Raw genomic sequence first — 21471 nt, 5'->3', positions numbered from 1 at the left:
AAATAAACATCTACGGTTTGGATTGAACTATATTTGTTATCTTCAATCTAACCCGTGTTAGACTGTTGAATGTAAAAAACACAAACGTAATCTAGAAACTTAGTAAAAAATAATAGAAAGAAACGTAACGAATAGTTCAATGTTGAAACGATCTCTCAGTCTATCGTTGTAACGTCTACACGTGTTCCCGATCCAAATGAGCCAGAAGAAACACGACACGGTTAACCTGGCCGTCAATGAAACCGTGTCATTACGACTTATCGAAAGCTAATTAGAAATTATAACTGACGTTCTATCGATATTCGTGATCTGCGAAAGCGGATTGTGATAGAACACCTGGTTACACTGGTTACCTACGGACTATCTCTTTTGGAGACACTAATTAATTCTCGTCGTGTCTGCGATTATTGCAACGTGTTATTAGGGAGAATAGTCCTAAAGAAAGGGAACGAGCGTTCACGTGAATGCTAATTAAGCTCCCTCACAGACAGACGGAAATTGCTATTGTAAAAGTTGCCACTCGCGAATCTCGCTTGAAAGTCAAATCATCGTTGAGGAAACAAAAAAGAAAAAGCACGAAATTCTCGTGTGCAAGCTTGGCAAGCAATTAAAAGGAATTTAACGAGCCCCTTATCGTCGGGCCAAGTGCGATTCAGAAAATTAGTCGGACACGCTCAAGGAAGCTCATCGTTTCCGTGGAAGTTTAATACCTTTCTACCACGAAATCGAAGAATTCCATCGACGATCGACAACCGTTTTATTTCCCGGTAGTTCGTTTACAGGAACTCGTCACGGTTTATTATCAATCGAGATGGGAATAATTAGCGCCGTTTAATTCGTAAATGCTAACGAGCAGTCGAAACGCTAGCTGCTCGTTTTAATACGACTCTCAGACCGTGTAGCTCGTTTCTGTACCATGGACGCATTTTAACAAGGTCGTTCTTCATGCATTTACTGTGTCTTCTTACGAGATTATTCAAAATTTACGAACAAATTAATGAAATTGTATAAAGTACCATTTCAATGCAATCTCGAGTCTGACTCGATCAAGAAAGACACGTAATCCGTTTGAATTTTGACCACGACATCTGTTGCCATTAATCCTCGCTGTTCAAATACAATCTGGAGAAATTATTAATCGAGATAACAGGTTTCACGGTACCGTTTTTCCCGGCACGGATTCTGCGATCCATCGATACGAACTCGTAGCTTCGATGACCCACCTATCGTGAGAAACTATCCCGGGAATAGTGTGTTCCCATTCGTCCATGAATCCCATCCGTACATCTGTCTGTCCTTCAATCTCGAAAAACCGCAACGCGATGCTTACTAATCGCGTTCGTTAACCCCTCGTCGTCTTTCTATCAGCATCCTGATCTACCTATCTCAGTCAACTCGGAATTAATTTCCGCGATATATCTGCAGAAGAAAACGGAAGTATCTTTGATCTAGCAAGATGTTCGCTTGAAAGTTAACCAAGAGATAAGATGTATTCGTACCAGCTTCCGAGTTATGCTGAATACACGTCGGAGAAACACCGCGAAAGAGATTAACGAGAAATGCAGCATCTTTCAGCAAGCCGCTAGATAATACAACGGATGTAAACAACGCGTCAGAAGAATTATATTTTTGGATTACGTTTTTAAAATTAGACTATATTAAAACAAAGTTGTGCGATCCTCGAGTTGAAACTAACGCTAATTTTATCGAAACTCGTTTGAATAAAGCTGAAATAGTAATTACAGAAAGATGTAATGGTACACCTCCGTTATCTAGCTAAAGCTTATCAAAAGACGTAATATTACGTCAGCGGTTACGGTATGTTAAGTATACGGGTTTAATTCCTATAGCCGAGGCTGGATTAATTGTAAGAATTAAGTTTCCTTATCGTCGAATCATCGGTTATTTCTGTCGGGGATCCTGAGATCGCTTCAGCAGTTATACCGTGATAATTGCATTAATTGACTTATCGTACAAACAAAGCTGAAAAACCTTCAACCAGGATGAAACTCTAATTAGCGAATCTCGTCGACTGAATCTCGCGAATATAATAGAAGCAGTAACCGATGCGGATTAAATTCACGGATCTAACGATACGGAAATTTGAAACAGGCATTAAACTCACCGCACGCAGGTGTAGCGACTTGAAGTCACTCCGAAATGTTTCATTTTGCTTACCTGAAATCAAACAGACACACGTGTATAAGATATCGGATGCAATTTCCTACTTGAAGCTACTAGAATAATCAAGTAGCACGTTTGCCACTTAATAAAGTTACGACTAGTCTAGTAAACCAGTTTTGTTTGACCCAAATTTTTAATACCCGAGCAAAGAGTAGCAATAAAACCATCATTCCGGATGATCAAGCTCGATAAAGGCTAACCACTCCTTTCATACTTACTAAGAAACAGCGATCTTCCCGTGAGAAACGCGTGCAAATAAAAATTTAATAACGCCAATTAATAACGACACAGGAAACTTTCTATCGTATTATATACTGTTATAGATAGAAGGGGTTAACCGATGACCCCCAACATCAACGTGACCGCGATTTCTATGCGAACAACATTTCTTTAAACGACCCGCCTAACGTTGCACGGATAGTTGGCTCACAGTTGCCATTTCGCCGAGTAAATTTATGCGTTTCTGCGGACATGGTAACGTGCACCACGAGTGTGACTCGATGTTACAAGGTAAGGGGTTAAACAAAGATACGAAAGGAGGCTGAGATCAAACGTGTCTGATTATCGCTTTCTACACGCCAGATTTAATTAATCCTTCTAGTAAGAAACAGTAGGGTTGAAAATTGTACGCGACACTCTAATTTTTCTTGCTTGAAAATTAGAGCCATAACTGGAACGAAGAATGATGTAACGTAAAACTGTGCATGCGTGCGAACAAACGAGTGCTCGTGACGAATTATCCAGCTTCTAATGAGAGAGGCGCAGCAATTTGTTGCGCGTTCCACGCAAATAGTTGCGGGAATAGGTCGAGCGTGTAACGCGAACGGTGAGCAACCTTTGCAACGAGGCCAGCCTTCGTAAAATCGATTCATTATCGAAAACGCGACGAAGGACGACGACCCGTTCTCATGATTTCCCGCTCCGCTAATATCGTGCTGGGTTACGATCGGGAGAAACGGTTGCTTGCGTAATCGTAATTAAAGCATAAAGGTTCGACACTTGCGCCGTTGGCGAAAAATATTTCGACAACCATTGTTGGTGTACGAATCAATTGCGCCATGGTATTCTACGATATACAGGGTGTTTCCAAAAGTTATGTTACTCGTAAAAGTCAAATTTGTCTATGAAAATTCAGACTTGGGATTTTCCTCTCAACGGGTTAACCTTGTACCTGAAAGGGAACTTGAAGAAAATTTACACTTAAGCTTAAATTGATAGGTAAACCAGAACTATTGCCCGTTCTTATTAGACCCGTCGTGTTAGGTTTCTTCTTTCTACAACTGTTCTACCGATATCCTTAACGCACGAAGCAAACAATTAAAAAAATGTGTATATATTTTAATCAACTTTCAAAAATACCAGAAGCATCCTCGTTTCACATGTTATGCATCGCTTCCTGAAAATAATAAAATTCAACTCGTGACCATGCGGTAATAATTGCATAATAGCGCTGGCAGCCTTTGCCCGTAGCTCTGACTCGTTTCGATCGCAAAAAGTCGTTTAATACCGCTCGTACGACTCGCGATACATGTTTCTAATATTCAATTATACGTCGCGAGACCAGTGATTACCAGTTAGAACGCATGTACTCTACCACGTATCGGATAATAATCCTCCTGCCAAGCGTTAGCCCGTGTCGTTTCTGTGTTTTGGTTTGTTACCGGCTATGCAGGTGCAACGAACCCCTGTACTACCGACGATAAGGTATAGAAACGTTCAATTAACCAGGTGACTTTTGGCCGGCAACTTTGGCTCGCGAACTGAATAGAGTTCATCGATCTTCCATCGCAGTTCAACGGTCACCAGATGAATTTTTAGTTGAATCTAAACTAACAGAAACTGTTGGGTTCGTTATCCCAGGATCGTTAATTGTTGCATCACGACTCGACGGAGCAGAAAGCGACAGTGACGCAATCGGGGTTACCTTTCAATCTAAATGGAGAGACGAGGTCGTTTGACCCTCCAGTAAATATGGTATAAATTTCAAATTTTCTCATAACGAAAGAGTTTAATCGACTTTTCAGCCGGTGCTTATCTCAAAGCATCCTCGACGCAACGGTGCGAGTTTTTGGCAAAGAATATACATTGAAACAGCTGGCACAGAGAGGTTTCGCTTATCAGGAGAAACGGTTAACGAGACGAACTAGCAGCTCGTAAAGACAGATAATTAAAGAAGGTTAATTCGGGGCTGGAAAAGCGGAGAGGCAGTTTCAACAGGGTCGAAGCGTTTGGACGGTGTAATCTATGATCTCGCGGAATCTAGTATGGCACGGAGTAGCGTACAAAAGGAAAAGGCAGCTGCACTTTTCTGGCCTGCCCTGAAAAGCGTCGAGAACAATGGTGGCTCATGAATCGGCCGCGCGACAATGCGCGCACAGAATGCAAGCCTCTTTTCTTCTAACCGCATCACGCGTCTTCTCAAACGTTTCAAGGCTTATCAAACTTCACGAACCTCGCGACACAGAGGTACCACGAATCGTCACTCTTCCGTCAATCAAATATTTACCTGCCTCGTCAAATATTAAGATACACCAGAAACATCGCGAGGCTTTTTCACACTTTTTCGACGAATAGAGAATGCAAACATAAGTTAGAAGCTTTTCTTCTTCTCCAAATGGTAACGCCTGACAGCAGCAGCTGCACTGCGATGAAAAGCTGCGGAACGATTCTTAAGTAAACGCAATATGCGTGTACGTGACCCTCCGATCAAACGAAAGCTAACGATACGAGGGTAGAGGAAACAATCTAAGCGTACACGTATATTTAATACGTGCAATACACGGTTTTTGTTATTGACCTAGGCCATGGTTTATGAGCACGCGTTGCACCAGCGTGCGTCACACCAGGGCACGTGCGACGCCTTTAAACAATCACCCTGGTGGATTAAGAATCATTCGCGAGAGGCGTCACCCACCGCGATTCAGGGCAGCGAGCCAGATCGGTGATTCACTTGGCCCTGGGAGACCTCGTCGCGACGCAAAATACGAAAAACTTTGTTCAGAATACGATGATTCAATGAGAAACGTATCTCGCTTTGCGAGAACACAGGATTAATTTCCAAACTCTCCTGAGAACCACGGAAGCGGAAGTCAGCTCGAAACTGGTCAAAGGAAACCGACCTTGTTCCGCCTTAGAAAGCCGGATAACATAGGGGAGGCAACGTATAGCGATCTGGCCTTTGTACAAACCAGTTCTTAACGGAAATCAGAAAATTTCAAGGGGAAATCGATTAAAACCTCTTTGTACCTGAAAGTAACGAGCTCTGTGACTTGTAACAATGTCAGCGGAGTCACGGTACCTCGAACGCGAACAAGAATTTTTATCGTGGCATTGAATTAAACGACAGAATTCTGCTGTTCCGTAATACCGTTGCCCGTTCCGTGCAATTTAACGGCATAATCCGGAGGACCGGTTGTACGTTACGGAATTGCAAATTTACCGCGACGAATTTCGACCCGATGACATTTTGTCCACTGGCCGGAATAAAAATGCCCCCGTTTCCGGGAAGATAAGCCAAAAGGTCCGGTAGAATTCTTTGTAAAAAGAAAATAAGAAACGCGTGCGCCAGCTTTTACAGAGTTCGCGTTGCACCTGGCAATTTTCCGCGGTGGGGAAACCTTGCACGTGTTTAGCGAACACGAAGATACAGAAATTGCAAGAAACTAACTAACTGATCGATATCTCGCTAGCGAGCTGCGCTGTAATAACGTTCGTGGAACGTGCAACATTAAATTTGTTTATTTCCCTCGTTGCATTGATCATGCACCCTTGTTGCGTCGTTGCACGAGTACTTTCTTTCAATTTACAATCAAGATACCCTTGTCACAGAATAGCATTGCAAGTAAAAAATTCTTGGAATCGCTTCGAATCGCTTTGAATTCTTCAATCCCTAAAAGTAGAATTCGAAACGATTCAAAGGTAGAATAGGTACGCTTAAATCCCGAGTCGTTTGAAAACTTGCAACAGGAGAGTTTTATATATCGCTACACGTGTAACGAATAACACGTACCTAAGTCGGGTTGTCTGTAGTCGGGGAGCATCGCGACGACCATCATGAGCACTCACGATCCAGCCTCGAGCAACTGTTTCACATCAAACATCGTTTAAAATGAAATCGAAGAAACACATTAATTTGTCATCAGCTGATTCGTACGGCTGATCTTTAGGAAAGAGGAGACGAAACTTTGATACGAGCGCAACCGGTTGACCGAAAATGGTAACTGGGACAAAATTGAATACGAAAGTTAAACGACACTTTCTACGGTGTAAACAATGAATCATCCCAACGTGTAGGCACAGATTGTCATAGAAACTGGTGAACGATGAGCTTCGACAGTCTCTTCGTTTCCATAATCGATTCGACGAACAAACGAACCCGCCTAAACTATTATTGCTAAACGCAACGACTCTTGGACTCGGTATGTCGCGAACTCGAAGCTATTGACAACCTTGGAACAGTAAGATAATAGCATTTGTTAGATAAAGGAAAGACGAGGGTGAAAAGATCAGGAAACAGAGGTCTCCTCTTCCCTGATCAGCGCAACGACGACTTTAGGTCCGAATGCAATGCGAATCGAGCCGAATCGAAACAGAGCGGAGCGGAACGGAGTCGCGCGTACCAAACGGCTTTCTCGGTTGTCCTCGCGTGTCTCGAGAATGCGGGAGCCGGAATTCCGTCGACTCGCGTCCTTGACTTTCGCGTGGAACACGCGTAACTGGCTCGTCCCGCTCGTCCAGGATCGCGATGAACGAGATTCGTTCTACGACTGCGTGAAACCGAGTGCGGCCTCCGCACGATGAATCAACCCCCTTCTCTCTTTGCCGAGTCGATGCACCATGCTGCCCCTTCTCTTCCTTTTCCCACTTTCTAGCCCTGCTCACCTTCGCGATTCTTCCTCCGCCCTCGAAAACGAACCAACGTGGCCGTACTGACCACCAACAGACCACCCACCCCCATCCCCATTCCCTATACAATACTTTAATTCGATTCGAAAAGCTCTGACCTGCGCGGCAATTTCATCCCTTAACCTGCACCGCATACCTGCGATGGTTGGCTGGGGAAAATTCTCCCCTTACTATTAAACAGGTGTTCGAGCGATTCTCTAGCCTTTCAGAAATAAATATAAGAACCGAGAAATTAGTTGAAACCTACATAACTTAAACTTATATTTATGCAAAGTTCAAAAGGTGCGCTCCGTTTGTAAGCGTAAATTTTGCTCCAATTCTATCGGAATAAATTAATTTAACGTACAACTCTGTACTCTCTACCAACTTCTCTTTGAATATCAATATAAATATTGATGTAAGATCACTATGAAGTCTTCCACAAGAAACAACAACATTCCTCTTAAGCTCGAGAATGAATTTTCTTCCATTCTCTTCTCAATCGCGCGATATCTCCCATAGACAGCCAAGTGTAATTGAATTTTTTTCCATGATCGTTGAACCGTTCGTTTTCTTGTCACTTCCTACAAGCGAGACTGTTTTTACGCGATCGTGGCGAACGGATCAACCGAGCGTGACGATTTTTCGACGCAAAATACAAGGAGAGCATTTTTGGGACGGGAAGCACGTATTAGGCTGTATCGAGGATAGAAGGGCAGAAAGTACACGAAAGTTGCGTTCCATTAGTAAATGGAAAAAGTTTCTTTTTTCTTTTTTTCTTTTTTTTTGCAGTCGTTGGCTGGGAGAAACGTCGTGTGACGACACTTTGAACAGGCATCGTGCCAACGACTGCGTCAAGAACGCGCGCGCAGGAAATGCGTAAAAGTTGACGAATCTTGCTCCTATTTTCACGACACTAAACACCTGGACCAGCCTAGGAAATTACGGCTACCACCTTCGACTAAATTTACACTGGAACGAATCTATTTAAATTGACGGTAATTGAACCGAGCGTTACGTTGTGCTACAAGAAGTTTCTGTAAACTGACGTCGGTTAATACAACAACTAGAGCGACTTGGGCTATACACAGCCGTCGACTATAATTATCGCATGCTACTCAGGTTCGTACAACGCGTTCAATTCACCACTCTTATTCACCTTTCCCTAAATATAACTTACGTAATGTGATGGTAATTGTGGCGATGCTCGAACTTTTTAAAATTGAACGCGGTCACGAAAATACGTCGGTGATCCTTTTGGACGTAAAGTCACAGGATGAGCAATGCTAACAAATCGGCTTGTATCTTCGGTTTGATTAAAAGAAAATGCCCGTTTTTCTACGATGACGTCGGTTTTAACGAGTTTAATTGTAATAACTTCGAGGAATTTCTTAACAACACCTCTGAATCAGACTGTAGAAACAACTGGTGTGTGCGAACAATAACACCGTGTATGGATTAATGCGCGTAGAAAACATTCGCTGGCTAGAGGATATAAGCAGACTTTCACGGGCCTTTCAATGAAATAAACCGTTTTGTTCCGTGTAAGAGGACAAAACGGCCGAGTGGACCGGTGACACAGAAATCTCGCGTCTGTTCGCGACGTTTAATGGCCGTGACGCGTGAAAACACGAGCGAGGGACTTTTTTCTCGCGATTTCTATCGAGAGATCGTCAAAGATCCAGCACGTACCGCATGATCCACGTGCGTTAACGCGCGAGGAAAGTTCCGGTTAGTCACGTAGTCGCGGAGTGACGCATACGCCAATTTAAGCGCTAATAAATCGTGCGAACGCGCTTCTACCAGCTTCGTTTCAGCGTACCGGTTCTTTTCGACTTTCCGCGGAGACGTTGCAAATAATTATCTTATCGAACGCGACACATTGACTGTAATTCATCATGGGGAAAAATGACACATTTATACGACCGATTATGCGTAGCATTCTGCGAAATTGATATACGATAGACAGCTTTGCGATCTTGTAACTATGTATTATAACGTTTACGTAAGAGAACTAGAACTATTCGTACTGCAGTGGGTTGCAACGAATGTTCAAAATGTCGAGATACTGTAACTTTGAAAGAATTAGGAGAATTCTTATCGACACTTTGATTACCGCTATAAAAACGATTATATCTGATACGGTACAAGTTATAATAAAAATTATTAACACATTTATCAGGGTATTAACGACTATCGGTGACTTTCCACTCGTGCTCCGTGGAATGTATATGTTGAGGTATCCTTAGCTCAAACTTTTTGACAAAAAAAGAATTAAATTCGTGGTATTTTTATATTTTTCCACGGAATAGTATATTTTCGACTTTGTAGAGAGGATGGAACGAAAAAAGGCGACCTTTGGGCGATCCAAAGTTGGAATAGACCATTCGTACATTTAAATACTCGAACTACGAGATATCAGCCGTGTTGAATGCTAGAATTATGAATATTTATCGAGAGATAAAATGTAAATAGCCTCGGAGTTCCTGTGTCATTTATTCACACTGATTCTACCGACGAAAATATTCGCGCTAATAGAAATCAGTGTCAAGCTACCTGTCAGAATATCCTTGATAATTAAATTTTCAATATCAAATCAAATTAGGTCTTCTTCAACCCTTTCATTCTATAGAAAAACGCTTCCCTAGGCGAATCTCGCGAAATCGTGTCGGATAAACGAAGAAACTATAAAACGATGCGCGAAGGAACTCATTATTCTAACTACTAATTATCACCAGGTTCATAGTTTCGTTTTCTCTTTTTCACCACGCTAGCATAATCCATTCCACGAACGATTCCCCGGTCAGGAAATCACGATCAAAAACGTGGTTGGTTAATAATTACATAACGGTGTTAAAATAATTAGTACGTATTACACGGTGCAGCGTTGCGTTCGTAATTAGTGGTCATCTCGCGGCGAGGAGCCGAAGAAGAGGCTACGATTTCGATCAAAAATCCATCTAAACGATACGTACAGTTTCGAAGAAAGTTATCTCGAAAAGATCGAACGCAACCAGCGGAAACATAGAAGAGTCTTTGAAATGACATAGGATGTATCGATTCTCCTAGTGCGAAGAACCACATGTGGAATTGCGTCGCGTCGCGGGGCTCTAGCACTCGTCAATAGAATGGAACGATTCGTTAAACGACGCTTTAGTTAGTACCTTCCCTTTGACGATTCGCTGTCCAGCAAATGCCGACCAATTTAAAGTGTTCTGCATCGTTTCCTGTTTATTACATCCCCTTGTGTGCACGTGGCGAAACCGTACGACGAAATGCTACTAGAAACGCGTGTCTGCTTTTCATTTACAATTCGTCCTGGAAGATGATAATTTACCCGCTTCAGGAAATAATCCCACGAGTACGTCGAGAAGAAATTTCCTCGAGCAACGGTTACCATGCTCGTTGAAAACACGGTTTCTGACCACTCCAAAACAATGATGCACCGTTATCCTCTACGCTACACCACGAATAAATAAATACAACCTACTTAAATATCCCCGTCATCTGTTGCAACTGCATCGTCTCCAGCGGGTCTTAGGTTTATTTGCGGTAGAGAAAACGCGGAGAGAACAGAAAATGAAAAGATAAAACAGAATTTTTGTTGAGTTATCGGCTTATGGTGCCCGTGCATCCAGCAGAGGCTTTTATCGTAAAATATTAAGAGAAAACATACAAGACGTTCGGAGCGTTGTTTCGCTATCGCCAGCACGTACCAACCGAATGGAACGGCAAATAGAGCAAATCAACGAGGAATATCTATCGAGGTTTCATTTATTGACGCCATGTCGTATGGAAAGTCACGTTTACATTGTAATACCTATTGCATCGTATCACCGACGACCACACGGTATTAACGTGGGGAACAATGATAATTTTGGACAATGATTTAATTACAAGTAATTGGACGTCTGTTAGGGTTCGTTGATAATAAAAGACGCGATTCATCGAATTACTAAAGTGCATCGTCAATTAAAATATTGCTAATTTTTCGGAGTTGCAAAATATTTCTCTTCCTTTTGTTAAGCTCTGTAAAATGCTACCGATTGTATTCTCTGCAGAATGTCAAGGAAAGTAATAATTTACGAATTCCAAGAAATATAAATGTCTCTTGGATAACCTGTTTTTCCGACTGAACCCACGCACCATTCGACTCTATTGACTTATGAAATGTTGAATAACCCAACACTAGATTCTTACGTGATAAACGTGAAAAGTTTGAAAATCTGTATGTTGAAGCAGGACAGTACCAAATATATCTCGGTGACTTCCGTTAAGCCGGAAAAGAATGATTTACATACCGGTTAATAACTAGGCTGATAGCAAAATTGAGAACGTCGCTTATTCACAAACCCACCGACCTTATTTTCAAACTGCACCTACTCACTCACAGTTGATTAAAATTGTTAGTAAAAAAAAAAAATATACATGATATCAACATTTTATTTAGCAACAGAAGAACTAAATGATTAGAGATGAATTTTCAAAGCCCTGGGAATAATCAAATTTTGAATTTGAATACAAACGGAAGACGTGTGCATTCATGGAGAAGCACAAATGGTCGACTTCCTTCCGTTAAAATTCGTCCAAGCATGTTTAATGCCAGCTGGCGAATGCGATTCAGCGATAAGACTTAAGAACCACACAATACACATGGTAAATGGTTAATTAAAATTACTCGATACGAGTGGAGGACAATTTGAGACAATATTAAATACACAGTATATTGTATAAAAGTTGCAACAGTTCAAAAAACACAATGCTACTGTTGCAACGAAAAAGTTTATGTAACGTGAAAGAAAGGCGATTTTATATAAAACAACAATAAAATTTGCAATGAAGATCAACTCATTGGGATTGCATAACGAATGCAACGTGTGTTTCTGTCCAAACATGAAAACTTGTTACAACTTTTCTGGCGTTCATAAATCAAATTGTTAATACCCAACTTGACCGTAGAAAAACATAGAAATACGCTCGCCAAAGAAGCACACGGGTAAAATAGTAACCGAGGATATTGATCCGTTAGTCTGCATAAGATCGCTATCATAGCGATGTTAGTGGAATACCGTCAGAACGAGGATCGACAAAGGAGTTCCCGAATGGATTAAGCGGAAATTAAGGGAAAAATGTTGAGAAGAATAGAAGCGGTAGTCACGCGATCTGGACACGCCTTTTACGATTCACACCAAAATGAATTGGCTCGATATCATCCTCGTTCTTGCTAGGATACGTATGCGTCGACTAATCCGTATTAAAAGGCAGCCGAGACGTGTTCAGGAGAAAAGTCTAATAAAGACGCATGGGAACTGGTTCGACGTCTACACACCGATATACCAGGACGTTGGTGCATAATACGCGTACGATGCGTGTGTAACAGTTAATCGCATTATATGTAAAGCAACGGGGACGAGGTACATCACGAAATCACGATTGATCACCTCGCGATGTTGATCACGACACGGCCAATCATTGTTGGGCTACGCGGTTACCGGCGAAAATATCGTCCACGTGAAAAACGAATATCGTTATTAAACGACCGGTAAGAAACAGCAGGCAAATAAGCAAACGGTCGATGAACGATGATCACGTATCGAGTAAATGACTGGTTTGCTAATTTACGTACACATTCACGGATAACAGTATGGCACGCACTGAGCAGAGAACGGCTACGTATTAGAGATTAGGACAAATAAAGATTAAGAATTGAACGAACGAGTCCTGAAAACTGTACCGACTGTTAAATTGTCTACGAACGGTAGGCACCGCCACGTGTTACTAAACATGATAATTGCCCCCTCCCAACCGTTCGGTATCAAAACAAAAGTAAGAACATCGTGAACGTAGAAATACGCATAATAATTGTGTAACATCCTATCGAAGACACAATTAAGAGCAATGAAATTATGGAATTAAACCCAAACACCAGGATCGAATATTCCAGGAGGTATATTCGAGAGCAAAAACAATGAATGTTTGGTAGCACTCGATCTATCGTGACATCGTGTTTGTTAACTGGCCGATTATCAACGAACACGTTGCGCCTCCCGGTGGAAACGGTTTCGCTCGTTGTTGGTCGACGTTCGAATACCGTGATCGGGATACCCGTGGGCAACACGCGCTCACCACGGCACCAGAACGTACTTAGGTGTTACAGACGAATCAGCCGGCAGTAAATTCGCGGTAAGAGATAACGGTAATCTCGAGTTGAGATTACCTCAGCGATGGTGCGAATTGCAAGGCCGTCGACGTATGACCTTAATGAGTAACGAGCATAGCGCTTAGGCGGACACACGAGAACGAGCACGGTGTTCTGTCTGCTTCTACGTACTACACACACTGTATACGAAGGGTGTCGTGCAGTCGAGTGTGCACGTATGTAAGCCTGTCAAAAAGGTGGCATGTTTGGCACTGGTTACGATTGACGTCGCTATGACAGGCATGTCCTGTCAGCGTAACCTAGGTTAGCTTAGCCACGAGTATCGTGAATATTGCGAAAGATAGGGAAAACGGGCCCGATTCGTTAGTACATTCACGACGATTTTCGCGATCATTCCTCCTGGGGCACTGTGCGTGCAGATGGCGTGATTTTTATAGCAATTACGGATCATTTCGACCGGCCATGATCATCGACGCATTCGCCGTGTATCAAGCTTTTATTCTAAACGGTAATCACCTGAAGTAAATCAACAAACTGCAATAAATACCTCGCTTTTCGACGAGCTCTGAAATCTCCTCCTTGTTGTCGGCCATCTTAGCACCAGTCACTGTTCACAATGCACGCTGGGTAAAAACAAACGAGCATCACCACGACACAACGATTGGAGGTTCAGCGCCACCTGTACGACGAATTAAAAGTCAGCCAGCCGATGACGTTAGGCAGGGATGTATCGTATCTGAATCAGTATAAATATTCCAAGACTAATTATTGAAACTGTTTGTATAATGAAATAAGATTATAATGAAATGTTACATATAAATAATCTTTCAGAATAAATTATTTCACAGATTTATCCTACACTTTAATCAAATTTACTTCGATGACTTACGCATCAACGTCATCTAAACATACTCCTTTTCGTATTAATAGTTGATAGAAATCTTGTTTGGCATTTTTAATACGAACACAACATATACTGATAAGTGTTTTACAAGTGATACGCGGAACTATTTACAAAAAAATGCGGCTACATTTTGTTTGACATACTTTCAATAAGCCGTTACTGTGCACACGTCCCACACGTCCCCAGTCCCCATCATCTTGACTACTACTTAAACTTAAATATTTCCGTTATACAAGTTCGTGGCGGCAGTCTTCATTCAGATTTTCTTCAGTTTGGACGCAGTTTGAAATAAATTTTCAACATGAGTAGTGGTGACGTTGTAATTGTATCAGCAGTCAGGACTCCCATAGGTATAATTTTGTATCTTGCAAGTTTAAATATTGCAACAATTAATAATACCTGAATATATATATATACATTATAGTATAGTATTAATTCAGTTTAAATATTATAATATAAGAAATTAAATTGTTAATTAATAAAAACTTTTATATTAAATATAATGATTCTTTTTTACATTTAAAAAACAATTAAAATGTTAATATTTTCTTTATTATTTTATTAATAATGTGAGATGAAAAAGATTTATATCAATTGTAAGGGTGCTATATTGTTAAAAATACTTAATACAATAAGAAACAAAATTATAAGGATCATAACAATTTATTTTAGGTTTTCTTTATTTTCTTATAAAATATTTCATTATGTTTAGGATCATTTTGTGGATCCTTATCATCACTGAAAGCATCAGATTTAGGTAGTATTGTTATTAAGGAGAGCCTTGCAAGAGCTCATGTTAAAGCCACGGATGTATCTGAAGTTATATTAGGACAGGTGATTTAAAATTCTAATTTACTCTTACATGGAAGAAGTTTTCTTTACTGAAAGATATTTGAATCAGTCACTTCTGAATACATTAAATAATATTTAGCAATCTTTTTTCAAAAATATAACAATAACAACTATTAGCATTTAATAAGGCATATGTAATGGATGGGTATAGATGATGTCTACCAATAACTTATATCAATTGCTACAATTAAATGCAATTAAGTTACAAACTGTAATGTTAGATCTTTATTACTTTAGGTATTAACTGCAGGTCAAGGACAAAATCCAGCAAGACAAGCAGCTATAAAAGCAGGCATTCCTATATCTGTACCTGCGTATGTGCTTAATATGCTATGTGGTTCTGGTTTAAAGTAAATACATATTTTTTGTATATACTATCTTTAGCATAACATGATAGTGCATTTGTTTAAAAAAAAAACTTTTTTAGAGCAATTCTAAATGGTTATTTATCCATAAAAGCTGGAGAAAGTCAAATAATTGTGGCTGTTGGACAGGAAAATATGAGTCTGGCACCACATGTGTCATACCTTAGAAATGGTATAAAGTTGGGAGATGGTAATTTAATAGACACATTAGTATTTGATGGCTTAACAGATGCATTTCATGGAATTCATATGGGAATAACAGGTAACAAAAGAATTTTGCACATTATTCTTTTATTAGTGTTATATACACATATCTATTAATGTATTATATTTTTTCTAGCTGAAAATATTTCTAAGGATTTTAAAGTAAGTAGAAAAGAACAAGACAATTATGCAGTTGTGTCTCAGAAAAGAGCAGAAAATGCAATTACTGCAGGCTACTTTAAAAAAGAAATAGTCCCCATAACAGTGTCTAACAAAAAAGGGTCAATTATTGTAGACAAAGATGAGTTTCCTAAGTTTGGGACAACCATTGAAGATCTTCAAAAATTAAAACCAGTTTTCCTGAAAGTATGATTAGTCACATATTTCCTTCATGAATAAAAATGCTCATGTAGAATTAGTCGAATTATCATATTATTTTTAGGATGATGGTACTATTACTGCTGGTAACTCTGCTGGTATAAATGATGGGGCAGCTGCAGTAGTTCTTATGTCTGCAGAAACTGCAGCCCAAAAAGGACTTTCTCCATTAGCTAAAATTGTTGCCATAGCCCAAGCTGGAGTAGAACCGAAAGTAATGGGTATAGGTCCTATTCCAGCAGTTGAGCTAGTAGTTAGTATATTAAAATAGATCCACCTATTATAACTTTGAATTTATATATATAAAAAATGCATTATTTTAGCTGCAAAAAGCAAAGTGGACTAAAGATGAAGTAGATTTATATGAACTGAATGAAGCTTTTGCAGCACAGGCAATAGCTTGTGTCCAAACTCTTGGTTTAGATCCTAATAAAGTTAACATAGATGGAGGAGCTATTGCATTGGGTCATCCTATTGGTGCATCTGGTACTTGGAACATCCAAACTATTAAGTATCTTACGAATTCTATTTTCATTATTGTTAAAAATATATTTCAGGTGCTAGAGTATTAGTAACGTTATTACATTCCTTGGAACGAACCGGGGGAAATAAAGGTGTCGCATCCTTGTGCATTGGAGGTGGAATGGGAATAGCAATTGCTGTTCAAAGGCAATAAACACTTAGTTGGACTAGTCTGCGAATTTTATAAATATAAAATTTTGTTGACATATGTAAATTATTTTAGAATACAAAGTATGTGAGTGTATCACATACTGCTTCTATTATGTTTTAATTATAACGGAAAACAATGTTTTCATTAAATGTTAGTTGAAGTATTAAACATTTTTACATTAATGTACAGTATTTTGAGCAATGCTTGTTTATTGCAATTAGTTGTACATATGGAGGATCAAATAAATATACTGTAAAAATACGAATTATTTATTATTTAATATCTTAATCAGTATTACTTTCATTAAAATTTTGTTCTGCCTTCTTTTTATCTTCTAAAATTTTCTCCACTGCTGCTAGCCCTTCTTGTTGTCTTTGTTCAGCACGTTTTGTTTTAAATGTACGTTCAGTATGTATAAATGGTCTTTTGGGCTTTAATAAATGTTGCAACTGTTCCTTGATAGCTGGTATTATACGTATCTTAAATTAAGAATACGTTTATAAATATTATAAAAATACACTTTTATATGTAAGCTAACATAAAATTATGAAGCTTTTTCTGTAGTTAATGAAAAGAGAAGTTTATATTAATAAAACTTTAGAAAGTTGATAGACTGAGAGGTACAGCAGGATAATATCCATCATATTTTTTCTCATTTTCATTAAAACATACATAAGATTTTTCTAATGGCTCTTGAGCTATTACATCTACTGTTGGTATACAAAGTTTTGAGTATTTTTTTATAACATAACCCCATAAAGAGTCCATATTAACCCTAGAATCTTTCAAGCAGAAGTAAGAACCCCAAAATGTGGAGTTTAACACTTTTTCATCTGGATGTGATAATCCCTGATAAACCATTCCTTCAGACATTTGTTCTTCAATAACAGCTATTGTATCACATTGTACATATGCATTAGGTACATAAATATCTTGTATAAGATTATCACCAATATACAAACATTGAGGGTTTTTCTTATTAGATTCACGTTTTAGAAATTCAACGAGACCTTTCCAGTTACCCTCATTATATATCCTACCCTGTTTCAAATCTTTACTTTCTATCATTGCACCCTCTTCATAATTTATAGTTTCATAAAATGGACGTTGTTCAGTAAAAAAGCCAGGCTTTTTTGCATAACAAATAACAATATCAAATAGAGATTTCCAATCTTTTCCAAAAGCATAAGTAGCAGTAAAATCAACAAAATCAACATTTGATCCAGTAATGAGAAAAGTTTTACAATGTTTCTTTAATTCTTGAAGCCAACATATAGTTCTTTCATTACATTTATGTATGTAATTGTGAGGATTCTTTTTTAAGCTAGGAAAAAAATTTCCTTTGTCTAACTTAAAATGATCTTTGTTAAACATTTCAATTAATCCATCTAACATATCAGGCCAAACATTGTATGCATTTAGAGGTCTTTCATATTTTTCATCAAGAGTATCTATTAATCTTGCAAATATTAGAGATGTGGAAATATCAAAATAATCTAATAAACTTCTCATTATCATTGATATAGGACCATTCCATGTAGATAGCATATCATTACAGAAAGCATCTGTAGCCTCCCATCTTTGTTCAGGATATATTTCTTTAATTTGTTTAGTGCTTAATAAGTTAGTTCCATGACATACTCTTTGAATTATACCATTAGAACTGATCCTAAGTAAATTTCCTTTTTCAAAATCTAGGAACAATCCTTTCTGCATAAAGTCCAGATCTTTGTTTTCCAATGATTGTAATAAATACTTTGAATCATAACTTTTTTCCTTTATCAAATAATCAGCCAATGTTTCATATATCAAATGCACCATATTGGTCACATTGTAAGACAGAAGTGTATTATCTAAATCAAAGCCAATACAATCATAATCCAATAACTTGATAGTACTCATTTTCACATGTACTGATGGACTAGTAGACACTGTTGTATATTGTTTAGTATTTATGGGACTTAAAAAATATGTAAAAAACCTTAGTTTATTACCAATTTTACAGTTTAAAGTATTATACACCTGCAGATAAGATTTCAATGGTCTATAAAATGAGAACAAAGTTCTTGACATTTCCTGTTTTAATGACACATGCAGGTGTTTGCTAAATGCATATGAGCAATTCAACTATAAATAAGAATGTTTGCTCATGAGTCAAGTGATTCGAAATTTTTACTTCTAACCAGATAGTACAGTCTCAACTTACAAATTCAAAAATACCTAGACAATGTGTTAATACGTGCATTTGATATCAACAATAAAACCTATCTTTTTTGTTGATACCTTTTTATACTAATTTTTCGATGTAAAAAACAGAAAGTTGAATTACATAATATGTGCATGATAACACATTCAGAATAACCTATTTTGAGTATTGGCTATCTCTCCATATTTAACGTATATTTAACATATAATTTATACGTATGAACATATTTCGTATTATTGATATTCGCAAGGGGAAACGATGTAACTGAGTTGTATCGCAAAATTGCGGGAAAGTATATATTTTAAAATTACTCACTTTCGGCGGAATATGAACGAAGCGTATGTTTCTTGCTTGAACGAAAAACATATCGTAGCAGTACGTATCACCTCTAGGATCGGTAAAAACGCAATCTCTCATTACAATATTCATGTAACTACAACAGAAAAAAAGGAAAAAACGCTTAAACAACACTAGACCAATAAAGGAAGCATACTTAAATGAAAACCGCTTACGCGTCTGCGTGCTCCACGATTCCACAAACTGACGCTTCATTTCGAAGGTCAACCGTTGTTCGTTCGTTTTCAACAGCTTTTAATAAAATAGCGAGACTATTAAACAATTGATATCTTTCTTTACTCGATTCAAGAGTCATGATCTCAAACGATTATACACATGCTAATGCCGGTAAACGTTTACGACCAAGCGAATTTATAAGAGTAGCCAACTGTGCAAAAGCAACAAAAGTAACTATAACTGTTCGATGTTGTTAGCGGAAACAATAATTTATATACACATTGTATTGTGTGAATACTTCCCGATTTCGATGATTTTTGAATATGTTATCAAAATTATTATACATATAAGGAGCGTTCTCGCTTAGTTTCAGAGATATTCGCAAAAAGCTGCCGATAGATGCATTGAATTCTGCTTATAGTTGTTGATCTGTGACAGCATACATATGCGTCAGATTATCCGTGTATAAAAGGTATAAAAATAATAAATTTCAATAGATATAACAATAATTTAATTAACAAATAAATGTAAAATATAAAACAATAATTTAATTAACAAATAATTGTAAAATATAAAACAATAATTTAATTAACAAATAATTGTAAAATATAAAACAATAATTTAATTAATAAATAATTGTAAAATATAAAACAATAATTAAACAAATATTAACAAATATCAGATAGAAATAGTTAAATCTGCGGAACCGGTGAAGCGGAACGTCACGCTTGAATGCGCGCGCCGCGCGCCGGTACACGCGCGACCTGTAAGAGGTCAAATCTAATCAGTCTTATCGCGACCGCGGAAGGATATGGGTCGAGCTGTCAAACATATACCGGTACGGATTGATACTATGGATATTCGTGCATGGATTTATCAGTGTGTTACCACAAGTGTTACTATGTGTGCCTATGGTGTTTCCTATAGTGTTTCCCATGTTTTGGAATATTTATACGGATATATTAGTGCGACTTATGGAGTGGTCACCCATGTGTTCTGACATTTTTATACAAGTGCATTAGTGTCCTATGTGGTGTGGTACCCCATGTACCTGCATGTGCTTTATTGTGCTTTATGGTGTGGTTTCCTTTGTGCTTTGGCATATATTTACGGATTTATTAGTGGGTTTTATGGAGTGGTACCCTATGTGTTTTGGCATATTTATACGGATTTATTAGTGGGTTTTATGGAGTAGTACCCTTTGTGTTTTGGCATATTTATACGGATTTATTAGTAGGTTTTATGGATTGGTACCCTATGTGTTTTACTATAATTTTGCAAATGTTTTATAGTGTTCTATAGTTTTCATCTTCGAGTGTTTTGGGATGTATTTGCATGTGTTTTACCGTGTTTTATGGTGTAGTTATTCCCATATAGTTTTGCATGCATATTTTTGAATTATTCTATGTATTAGCATATTAACTACACCAAATTGAGAGAAAACATATATCGTTCAAGAATCGTGATTTTTATGCTTTCAGATAAGTGCTTTGGGCAGTGGAGATACCGTTTCTTTGACGAGCCAACAGTCGAGCTATGGGTCAATCTAACAATAAGATGCGTGGCGAGTGCAGTGGTGCAAGTCAACGATCGGTGAGTCGCATGCTTTAAAGTTCCTCCGGTTCCCATCATGTCGTAGGACGAATGGTCCGTAGCGACACGGGAATTGGTTGTAATTTTTATTTTTTGAGCGAGCATAGTGACCCACGAATATCACTGTATCATTTTATACAATGATAATCGTGCAAATTGCTTTTTTGTGTATTTTATGCCTTAGCTCAGGATAGGGTTTTCTTGTACATATTTACATATACATATAGATTTCTAGTTTAAAAATGTAGAGAAGTCGGATGACCCTCCGACTTCACAATACACTTTCTTTTTTATATGTACAAGAACTTATTTCGCGATGAGCGGACTTCAATATCAAAGTAATAAGCATGAATACTATTAATTATTATAACTACTTACTTTGATAACGAAATCGCTCTTGAAATTGAAACGTTATTCCGATTTTACTCGCGAAATTGGCATCAGTTTAGTATATGGGCTGGCCCCCAGAGGGGTCGGTATTTGCTCTTCAAGCATTGTATAAAGTTCCCCTTTCGAACTTGAAATTCATTCTGTCACGTTCACGGTTCTCGACTC

The 21471-nt window shown here is 38.4% G+C and overlaps 4 protein-coding genes across 10 annotated transcripts in view; 1 reads left to right on the top strand and 3 right to left on the bottom strand.

Moving 5' to 3' along the window:
- The window catches only part of LOC114876386 (MAP7 domain-containing protein 1-like), a 129970-nt gene extending 116054 nt beyond the window's left edge, over window positions 1-13916 (bottom strand). For 4 of the 7 annotated variants that reach the window (XM_029187813.2, XM_046286276.1, XM_046286283.1 and 1 more), the window contains exon 1: window positions 13776-13916. In XM_029187813.2, coding sequence (XP_029043646.1) covers window positions 13776-13821 — 46 coding nt within the window. In that variant the 5' untranslated portion in view covers window positions 13822-13916. Of the gene's footprint in view, window positions 1-4690; window positions 4847-6193; window positions 6267-6803; window positions 6949-12694; window positions 12714-13775 lie in introns of those variants that run through there. The other 3 variants (XM_029187816.2, XM_029187814.2, XM_029187821.2) reach the window with 3 other exon arrangements.
- Window positions 13917-14274: 358 nt separating this feature from the next.
- Window positions 14275-16865, top strand: LOC114876389 (acetyl-CoA acetyltransferase, cytosolic). The gene is made up of 8 exons (XM_029187826.2): window positions 14275-14482; window positions 14845-14966; window positions 15222-15334; window positions 15412-15611; window positions 15690-15919; window positions 15996-16184; window positions 16255-16417; window positions 16489-16865. Exons 1-8 carry the CDS (start codon window positions 14434-14436, stop codon window positions 16605-16607), a joined length of 1185 nt encoding a protein of 394 aa, XP_029043659.2. The 5' UTR covers window positions 14275-14433; the 3' UTR covers window positions 16608-16865.
- On the bottom strand, window positions 16864-19534 carry LOC123987638 (U7 snRNA-associated Sm-like protein LSm10). The gene is made up of 3 exons (XM_046286289.1): window positions 19323-19534; window positions 19126-19243; window positions 16864-17083 (listed from the first exon to the last, which is right to left on the bottom strand). The coding sequence occupies exons 1-3, from the start codon at window positions 19460-19462 to the stop codon at window positions 16889-16891; spliced, it is 453 nt and encodes a 150-aa protein (XP_046142245.1). The 5' UTR covers window positions 19463-19534; the 3' UTR covers window positions 16864-16888.
- LOC114876387 (5'-nucleotidase domain-containing protein 1) lies at window positions 16995-19110 on the bottom strand. The gene is made up of 2 exons (XM_029187823.2): window positions 18811-19110; window positions 16995-18731 (listed from the first exon to the last, which is right to left on the bottom strand). The coding sequence occupies exons 1-2, from the start codon at window positions 18847-18849 to the stop codon at window positions 17202-17204; spliced, it is 1569 nt and encodes a 522-aa protein (XP_029043656.2). The 5' UTR covers window positions 18850-19110; the 3' UTR covers window positions 16995-17201.
- Window positions 19535-21471: the final 1937 nt, after the last annotated feature.

The sequence above is a fragment of the Osmia bicornis genome, chromosome 1 (assembly GCF_907164935.1).
Source record: "Osmia bicornis bicornis chromosome 1, iOsmBic2.1, whole genome shotgun sequence".
Classification (NCBI taxonomy): domain Eukaryota; kingdom Metazoa; phylum Arthropoda; class Insecta; order Hymenoptera; family Megachilidae; genus Osmia; species Osmia bicornis.
Note: the sequence above shows the minus strand (reverse complement) of the source record. Positions and strands in the feature narration are given on the sequence as shown.